Below are 10386 nucleotides of genomic sequence, written 5' to 3' on the forward strand. Positions count from 1 at the left end.
GCGATGCTGGCGACCCGGGTTCGATTCCAGTGACGATTATCTGAACCGGTCCTGGGCCTCCCCTAGGCCGACTCAGCCTCAAATGAGTACCTGGTGCGGTGCGTAGTCTATGAATGTACTAAGTATTGATACAGTGTGTGTGCTGTATGTACTAAGTATTGATACAGTGTGTGTGCTGTATGTACGTAGTCTATGAACGCAGCAAGTCCATAATCCGAGCACGACGTGTATCGATCTCGCGTTGCCCCCCACCACCACCCCCACCACCAGCCCCCCACCACCACCCCACCACCACCAGCCCCCCACCACCCCCCCACCACCACCACCACCCCCCCACCACCACCACCACCCCCCCACCACCACCACCCCCCCCACCACCACCACCACCACCCCCCCCACCACCACCACCACCACCCCCCCACCACCACCCCCCCACCACCACCACCACCCCCGTGTTTTGCACTGCCAAGGCGCGTGCCTTTACCACGACGTTCGCCTTGCTCAGGCAGATGGATCCGCGGCAGCCGTAGGCCGAGTCGCTCTCGTTCTTGTAGTAGCTGAGGGTGCTGTCCCGCAGCTCCAGCCAGCGCTCCTGCCACCCGTGCAGGTAGTTGGTCCACTTGCTCAGAGAGCCCACGCGGCGCTCCACGCACGGGGGCGGAGGAGGAGAAGCCTCGGCAAAGGCAACAGACATCAGATCGTCCACGTCCTCATGGTCGTCCTCGTCGCCAACCTCGTCCGAGGAGTACTCTGGGCTCTGCTCGTCACACATGGCTCGCTCGCTCGCTTGCTCGCTCTGCTTCTTGTTGTTGTTGTCGCGCTGCTTGCGAACACGACGTGTCTCCTTGCTCGCTGTCACTCGCTTAGTCTTTGCCCCCCACTCTCTCTCTCTCACACAGTCTCTGCCCCCCACTCTCTCGCTGTCTCTGCCCCCCACTCTCTCTCTCTCTCGCTGTCTCTCTTTTAGTCTCTACCCCTCCTCGATGTCTCGCTGTCTCTGCCCCCCACTCTCTCTCTCTCGCTGTCTCTCTCTTAGTCTCTACCCCCCCCTCGATGTCTCTCGCTGTCTCTGCCCCCCACTCTCTCTCTCTCGCTGTCTCTGCCCCCCTCTCTCTCGCTGTCTCTCTCTTAGTCTCTACCCCTCCTCGATGTCTCTCGCTGTCTCTGCCCCCCTCTCTCTCGCTGTCTCTCTCTTAGTCTCTACCCCTCCTCGATGTCTCTCGCTGTCTCTGCCCCCCACTCTCTCTCTCTCGCTGTCTCTGCCCCCCTCTCTCTCGCTGTCTCTCTCTTAGTCTCTACCCCTCCTCGATGTCTCTCGCTGTCTCTGCCCCCCTCTCTCTCGCTGTCTCTCTTAGTCTCTACCCCTCCTCGATGTCTCTCGCTGTCTCTGCCCCCCTCTCTCTCGCTGTCTCTCTTAGTCTCTACCCCTCCTCGATGTCTCTCGCTGTCTCTGCCCCCCTCTCGCTACTCGCGCCGCTGTTGCCGCTGCTCCGCTGACACTCTGGGAGGGAGGGGGGAGGGGGGTGGCGTTGTGTGTGTGCGGGCGGTGACGTCACGCGGGGAGTGGCGTCGGGTTTGAGGGTGGGGGCCGTGGGGGTGAAGGTGAGGGTGGGGGCTGTGGGGGTGAGGGGAGGGGTGAGGGTGGGGGCCGTGGGGGTGAGGGTGGGGGGAGGGGTGGGGGCCGTGGGGTGAGGGTGAGGGCCGTGGGGTGAGGGTGGGGGCCGCGGGGGTGAGGGGAGGGGTGAGGGCCGTGAGGGTGGGGGAGGGGTGAGGGTGGGGGCCGTGGAGGTGAGGGTGGGGGGAGGGGTGAAAGTGAGGGTGGGGGCCGTGAGGGTGGGGGGAGGGGGTGAAGGTGGGGGACGTGGGGGTGAGGTTAGGGGTGGGGTGAGGGTGAAGGGATACCAATGGAGATGCGTGAAAAAGAGCTTCATAGCTAATCGGATTTCTCCAGCATGAATACCTCTTCTGATAATTGTGATGTAGGGGTATAATAGAGTGTGAGGGAGTTGGAGGTGAGACTGGGAGTGAGGGTGAGAGCTGTGCGGGTGAGAGTCTAAGCAGGAATGATTATTGAGATAGTAGAAATGCCACAATTGTATTCAGTGATATGGCGTTATCTTTTTTTCTTTCTCACACCATGGAGGCCCCTATGTATGCCTCTGAATTTTGTCTCAAGAGCAACGAGGTTTGATTTTCCTCAGATAAGAGTTTGCTTGTTGTATGTAGCGATGGTCAAATCAAGAAGATGTCACGTTCTTACCCAGTGATTCCTAACACCTACGACTCCAACACTAACCCTGCCACACTGACATTTGATTTACAAATAAAAACTGAGTTGCAAGTCATTGAGAACTGTGACCATACTTCACCACGCAGGTTTGTGTTGAATCTTTTCTCATATGCGATGTGTACCATTTTCATTCACCTCTCTTCATCCTATCCGAGGCAAGCAGAATTCATATTTTAGGAATAGGGGCCGTTTGGAGTTGATGGAAGTTCGCGCTTTACTAAAATCATATCGCATCCAAAGAAATAGGGATAGAATTGAAAATACATACGCGGAGTCGTGTCAGGTTCGTGACCTAATAAAATGTGGGTCTGGTTGCGGGTCTAATTAAAGTGGGTTATGTCCGCATTGTGGCCGGATGAAATTGGATTGGGTCAGGTAACGGGTCGGGTCTGGTTGTAATCGGGTCAGCTTGGGTTGTGGGCCTCATGAAATCAGGTCAGGTCATTGCCGGTCAGGTCAAAGGTCAAAAAAGATTATACCGGCGCAGGACTCGACATCAGATTATGCATTGGGAAGTTATTAAAGGGGACTGCATTTAACACTTGAAAATATGGTGAGAGAGCAAGAGCAGGTTGGAGTGCATCATTAGACCTCCTTTGCCAGTACCAAAATATAATAATAGGGGTTTCCCCCTTTTTTCTCGCAACAAAACTGAAACCTTTTTACAAGGATTCATGTCTGCATTAACCACAATACTTGCAGTCAAAATGCAAACAACAAACATACTATGATAATATATGCATTGTCTTTGAGCTGTACGCCTTTTGGCGTCCTCTGGTCGAGCACCAATTGGGTCGAGGCTCAAAAGAAAGCTGTCCCTTGGTGTGGACCAATCAGTTTCAAGGACAATGCATATATTATCATAGTGTGTTTTTTTTGCGTTTTGACTGCAAGTATTATGGTTAATGCAGACATGAATCCTTGTAAAAAGGTTTCAGTTTTGTTGCCAGAAAAAAAGGGGGAAAAACATTATTACAGGTTGGAGTGCTTTTATATTAAACTAGAATTGATAATGAAAAAAATACATTCCAATGAGCCTTGAGGAGAACGTTTTTAATCAACGTATATATGATTTGTCATGAAATATGATTCAGACACATGGACACTAACCAATTAAATGAAACAAAAGCGGAAATGTGTGCCAATAAGCATGGAGTGGGTGCATGCTTGTCATTACACCAAGAAACAGGAAGAGTAACACATGGAATTGACAAAACAATGCAAGTGTGATGCCGCCGCCACGAAGCCGTTCGGCAGGCGCCCCATCCCCGACCTCGCCACCACCAAGCGACGGAGCCAACCCCTCGTCCCCTCACCTCACATGAACACACCCGCACGATTTCCCCCCCCCCCCCCCATAGAGCTGGAAGGGAAGGTCACCTGATCGACCGGTTTTTATCCGAGAAACCCTTATCGGGATTAACTCTCACGGTTTCCGGTGATCAGGGAATTGGACGGCCTCCCCCGACGCTACGTTGCACCGCGGCGCTGCGACTTGCCTTAAGATGGTATGGCCGCGGCGAGGGGCATTCGGCCACCGCGGTTGAAGCGCATCCCCCCACACACACCACCCACGTGTCGACGGGGCAAGCAGGGGAGGGATGGGATAGCATGAGTAGCGGGACCGCAGGGGCTCTTGCGCATAGTCACAGATGGTTGGGATAATTACGCTTGAGCGCGCAGGCACCATTGTTAGGGAGGGGAAGGGATTAATTGGAATTTGCGCTGCGCAACGCCGCACATTGATTGGCATATCACAGGCGCCCGGAACCGCGGTGCGCGTGCTAGAGGGCGCGAGCCCATTGTTAAGGAAAAGCTGTGGGCCACCATCCCGCTCGGAGCCTTTGATGTAGGGAGGATAAATAGAGGGCGCAAAGGGGAAATCGGGCTCTCACTCCAGCGCGAGGCGACAAGACGCAGCTCCAGCCCAGCGACCCGGACGTCCGTGGGACGCAGCGAGGTACGCTGCGAGCAGGGGATCAACGGACCGCCGTGAGCACCTAACAGTGAGTAAGGAGGTGAATTATAATCATAGCAGATAAATCGGGAATAGGCATAAAGGTATCAGCGTGGGCCAGCCTCGTCGACTCACTGATTTAACACCTAGTTCCAGGTAGCGGACAATAAATCATTAATAGCGAATCGTGGCCTCGTGTGATCTCGTGGAGAGGTGTGCACGTGTGTGGTCCTGCGTACACAGTGGTTCGCCACGTGAGTGAGCGCGGCGCGGAGCTGCGCGTGTGGGTGCGCGTGTGTTCACTACGTGTATGATACAGGTGCGCGATCACAACGTGAGTGCTCCGTGGTGAGTGAGTGCCGCGGGGAGCTGTGTGCGTGAGTGCGCGTACGTTCGCTACGTGTCGGATACGGGTGCGCATTGGTAACGTGGTTATTCGACGTGGAGGCGAGTGCCGCACAGGGCTGTAGACGGGCGCACGCTCGCAGCGTGCGAGCGCTGTACGTAGCGGTGTAAAGAGGGGGAGTGTGGCGTTTGATTGATGATGCCGTGCGCACGTATGCTTGCGGCGTGGGAGCGCTGCGTGAAGCCGTATGGGTAGGGGCGTCGCGTTCGAAGGCCGGCGAAACCCTAGCGGGTATTAGGGAGGTGGGGTAACATAAACGGAATAGGGGATGATGGCGGGAGAGACCCCGGGGGCCAACGGCCCGCACACAAGTTACAGAAGTCGCAGCGGCTTTTGGTTAACTATCGAACAAAGACAATCGCCGCATCGCGCCCTTCCAGATGTGCTTTTCCTTCCGATATTAGGACTTTTAAATCATGGAGATTGAAAACTCATTTTAACTGTTTTTTTTCTTTTCTTCTCCCGCACCTCTTGATTAACGCGGTTGACTGCGTACGGTGTGAAAGAAGTTCAACATACGCATTGTTAAAAGGGATGATGATGGATGGTGGTCGAGACTAATTACTGCAAATGAATAATAGAATCAGCTCACTTGGATTGTGGCATCCACAATACCGCAGATGGCGACGGTGTGGGGATGCCTTCATCCAACAGTGAATAGAAATGGCTGATAATATAATTGTTTCAATCAGCTGTACAAGCTGTACTAATGCAGGTTATTAAAGTATCTTATATCATCTATAGATACATTGATGCACAAGGAAACACTCTAAACACGGCAATAGCAATAACATTACACGTTGAAGTTATGCCTTGATTTGCACTTTTAACACTTTTGGATTATTCAATCTTCTGAATTAGTCACCCTTTATAAGACACAAAAATTTACTTACCCTAAATTGCACTTCATTTTCATAAAGTTAATCACACCCACTCGTTAATTATGCAGAATTGATGCTGAACTCCACCTCACTTTCAAGATTATTATAACTCTTGTTGATTCAACTGTGGAATATGCGTGCGGCCCTGAATGTAGGATGTTGTATTTTCAGAAGCGTGGCTAAGGCGCTTCCAAAAATGTAATGTAAACATGCGCAGGTGGGCAGAGAGGACGGTCCCAATTAGATGTTGTCGTCACGTGAAGTATTGCAGACAATAAGGGTCCCACCCAACTCATTACGCTGCAGCTGTTGAATTTAATTCCGCGGAAGCCCTTTTACATTAAGTAGTTTAATGTGAACCGATTAAGCACAGCAATATTGAACAAGATGGCTAGCCATCGAACAAAGACGGCCACTGCATCGCGCGCTTTCAGATGCGCTTCTGCAGCCGTCTGGAACGCTCTTCCTTCCGATATTAGGAAGCCACTGGAGCTATGAACTTTTACATCATCTAGATTTAAAACTAATTTCTTGAAAACTGCTTTTTGTGTTAAGTTTGTTGTCCCACCCCAGCACTTTCAATGATCGCGTTTGGTGCGAAAGAAGTTAAACATATTTCGATTTAAAACTTTCGTGACTGCAGGGATTCATCTTCTTGGTTCTTTCGGTAAAGTCACGTAGAATGGAAATAATAAAATAATAATTAAAAAGTGAGAACTATTTTATTATGTTGTATTTTTATTATTTTATTATTTCCATTCTACGTGACTTCATCGAAAGAACCAAGAAGAAGTTAAACATACATACATACAAATAGTTTACATCTTACAGCAGGGTTACTATATGCAATTGTATTTATCAGGTAAAATAATGTTAAAACATTTGCATAATTTTAGAAACATGAAATTGGGTTAAGCAGCAGTTAGCACACTCAGTGACACACCTGGCAACTTGACTTCAATTCCCGGGCATGCCTAACATCATTGGCTGATCATTATTATACATAAAACTACTAATAAACTGTACCTTGATATGCATGGAATTATATGAATGTACAATATATTTTATCGACATTTGTATGAAGTATCGTTATAATGATTTTATTATGTATTAGGTAAACCTATAATGCATAGTTTTACGTATTTTAGCAGGTGTTGCTTATGTACAGCACAGCATATACGTGTATGTTGAATATATGGCAAATATATTCAAGGTGCAGCCCTGAAATTTCTTGCTCATGCCACTACTTGCAAAACAGCCCGAACTACAGGCAGCTCTGGAGATCCCCCTCTTAAGGGTATTTGGCCTTTTATTCCACACTGGTCAGATGTCGTGGATGAGACTAAACATATTTGTCCATATATTTAACATTATCATGTTTAAACAAATACATCATATAGAATTAACAATTTTGTACCATATGGGTAATATCATTACTCGCAATAGGCAGCTGAGAAGTAATACTTTCACTTCTTGCCATAGTGACCTCGAAAACTAGCGCCTTTGTCTGAAGCGTTTACTTCCCCACGTGACTGCGACAGGCAGATTCAACCCGTTGCAGTTGGCGTACTGGAAGTTCCACACGACTGAGATGGCTCTACTAAAGATCATTGATAACCTCTGCAAGATCATGGATGACCGGTGCGCCGCAGCGTTGATTGGCCTCAATGTCTCAGCCGCCTTCGACACCATAGACCATCGGGTACAGCACTGGGATGGATTGAGTCCATACCTACGTGGTCAATCGCAGTTCGTTCAGCATGTCTCTCCAATTGCTTGGATGTCATCGCATGACTTCAAGTTCCATCAATATGCTGATGATACGTAATTGTACACTGCAGTGAAGTCAGATATGGAGATCCTGGGTAACCTTGAAGATTACTTGTGAGCACTGCACATGTGGTTTGCACGAAACGAAATGCTGCTTCATCCAGGAAAATCGAAGGTTTTGCTGGTTGGCACTCGGGCTCAGGTGAAAACATTTGTGGGAGGATTAGGTGTGGTGGTCGCAGACTCCAGGATTTAGTATGCTACTCATCTAAAGAGCCTCGGCACCGTACTTGACCAGAATATGTCGTTTGATCACCACGTGCAAAATATAGTCAGTTTTCCTATCAGGGCTCTATTACACATTCGACCACTATTGAGTTGTGACATAGCCAACACTGTGGCGTTAGCATAATATCGGCAAGGCTCGATTATTGCAACCTCACTATTCTATGGGACGTATGGCAAACACATTGCCAAGCTGCAGCGTGTACAAAGTTCTTTGGCACGTGTCGGGACACGTCCTGCAAGATCCGACCAGTGGCTCGCTCGCTGAGCACTCATCACACATAAAGTGCTTGCCACAATTGAACCACAAAACATTGCTGATCTCATTAAGGAGCATAAACCCATCACGCAAACTCCGGTCATCCTCGAAGCGACTTTTGGATAACCATCGAACAAAAATGGTCACTACTTCCAATATCACTTTTACATCTAGATTGAAAACATTTCTTAAGAATAGCTTGTTTTGATTAGCGCGGTTGGCTACGTGAGGTGTGAAAGAAGTTCAACATAGATTGTCCAAGTTGTGTTGCATGTAATAGGTTCATGTAACCGCAATGTAAAAAACAACAACCGATTATTGAATCAAATTGTTACAACCCTACTCGTAGGGACTTGGGACTTTAGACAAGTTTTGGCTCGAGGTGGGTGGGTGGATGCTGGTGGTGCAGACGAGGTTGCAGGTGTCCTTGCATGCTTATTGGCAGAGGAGGAATTGTTTGTTGTTTTGGTGTGCGGGAGGGTGGGGTGCAGCTGATTTGCTAAAAGTCTCATGACTGGTGGTTCAGAGGTCAAACTTCTGAGCTTTCACTGCCGAGAGGCTGTGGTAGAATCCAGGCAGCTCTCTGCGATTAAATCGGGGTCATTACAGTAATGAGTTGGTGGCCTCAGCCCAGTCGCTCCAAAAAAGCTCATGAAATAGAAGATTGCTCCGCACTTAATTTGACTAAATTCCAATATTGGAAACTTAAAATATTAGTTTACATGTCATGCCATAAACTTTTATCTCTGTAGCAGGGCAGGAAATATAATTCTGACCGAAGCTCTATGGACCAGATGTCATTAGAATGGTCTCAGAAGCAGTTATCTTATGTCTGCTTCCATGGACTGTTATCAAATTCGGGAGTTTTTTGTGAGAGTTCCTCATGGAATCTTCTTCTCATAACATGGCACAATTGGGATACAATTGAGGGAAAATACCAAAATATAGAAAAGCTAAATATGCGCGATAACCTACATCAGTTGTTCCGAGCCTGCCATCATAATCACATTAACTGGAACGCAGAAAGAGATCGGGTTACTGGAGTAATAATATCAAATGTGCATTCATGAAGGCTTTAATGTTTTAATACAGAAGCCTACAATGCCAACTGTCTCCCATCAATTTGCTCAAAGAAGCTGTGCAGTAGTGTTCATTTGTACTGGCAGCCCTCAGACAATGGCTGAAATTCCATATTTCTATGGTAGAGGGGAGTTAATCCGTAATAAATCCACAGTTTGTTCCCAAAAAGTGTCATTAATTTGATCAACATTGGAGGGATGACGGACTGAGTTTTTCTGCCATAAATGTCATCCAGAATACACAGTTACAAGTTATTCCAGATTGACAGATACATTTAAAACAGACATGTAAATATGTAGATCGTATTGCACATCAGATAAACATAATTTTTATTCATATGCACTACGCAAGAGACGTAACCATTTGCCAAAAAAACGTTTAGCACAGGGCTTAATTTCAGGTGGATCTGGGGCCAGGCTCTAAAACACATCGCTAATCCTGGGGGTACGAGAGGCCATGAAAAATATGAATATGTAATACGGAACGAAACCCTGATTGCGCCCTGGGAAATGTAAGTATTCAGTAGAACTGCCACTAAGTCCGCTTGCATTCAAGCGTTTGGTGACCAATGCCTTTCCAATTATTTCTGCAGGCAATGATGAGTGTGCGCCACCTGCCGGACAGGCATAAGGACATCAGTTACTATGTGACGGAGTCGCTCGTACCTTCCATGCAGCAATACAGTAACTCAGGTGCATAGGCTCACATTATACAGACCCTGGGGAAGGGGGAGTGGGTGGTGGGGGATGAAGAGGGCTGAACCCCCAGCCCCCCCTACTAAAGGCTAAATCCCCACTTCCAACTTATTATAATCAAGTCCTGATCCCCTTTCTGGGATTACTCGACTGTCACCATCCTCGAATCTCACCCAGATCTATCCTCGAATCTCACCCAGATCCGGAACAACACTGGCGAGACCAAAACATCGCGCCTCCTGGCTTTGACATTCCTCGAAGACACTGGTTTATGGTTTAAACATCAACCGCATCAGAACGTCGACAACCCGATGCGCACATGCCCAAACGAACTCTCTTGAAGCCCTCACGTCGTGGCTGGGAGACCTCTAAATTGACATTTAGCTCACGAACATATTGCCATCGTTGCGCAAGAATAGAATAAGTGAAACAATATTGGCACAGCCTTTTCCCACATGCATAGGGGGCAGACACTAGCGGACAATTTTAATTGTTCATTCAGGTTAACATTTGTTTAAAGTTTGTTCGGCATTGACTCTGCGCGTGTGTATGCCAAGCGTTAGGCAAGGTCCACGACACGACAGGGTTTGACACACTCCAGGACCATTCAGGAGGGGCCCTGTAAATAATTGCCACACCAGCGCTGATAATCTGCACGCATTGTGTTGAATGGATGTTACCGAGATGTACAAACTTCTCACTTGGTTGGAGGGGGGGGCATTCCCGTTAGAGTGTTGTTCAAGCGCATGCAAATCACATGCTA

At 48.5% G+C, this 10386-nt stretch overlaps 1 protein-coding gene across 3 annotated transcripts in view; it reads right to left on the reverse strand.

Moving 5' to 3' along the window:
* LOC144953765 (ceramide transfer protein-like) overlaps positions 1-1046 on the reverse strand; it is a 95481-nt gene extending 94435 nt beyond the window's left edge. The window contains exon 1 of one of the 3 annotated variants that reach the window (XM_078884385.1): positions 485-1046. In XM_078884385.1, the coding sequence (XP_078740511.1) occupies positions 485-772 (288 nt within the window). In that variant the 5' untranslated portion in view covers positions 773-1046. The remainder of the gene's footprint in view (positions 1-484) is intronic. The other 2 variants (XM_078884398.1, XM_078884404.1) reach the window with 2 other exon arrangements.
* Between the last annotated feature and the right edge of the window lie 9340 nt (positions 1047-10386).

The sequence above is a fragment of the Lampetra fluviatilis genome, chromosome 3 (assembly GCF_964198595.1).
Source record: "Lampetra fluviatilis chromosome 3, kcLamFluv1.1, whole genome shotgun sequence".
Classification (NCBI taxonomy): domain Eukaryota; kingdom Metazoa; phylum Chordata; class Hyperoartia; order Petromyzontiformes; family Petromyzontidae; genus Lampetra; species Lampetra fluviatilis.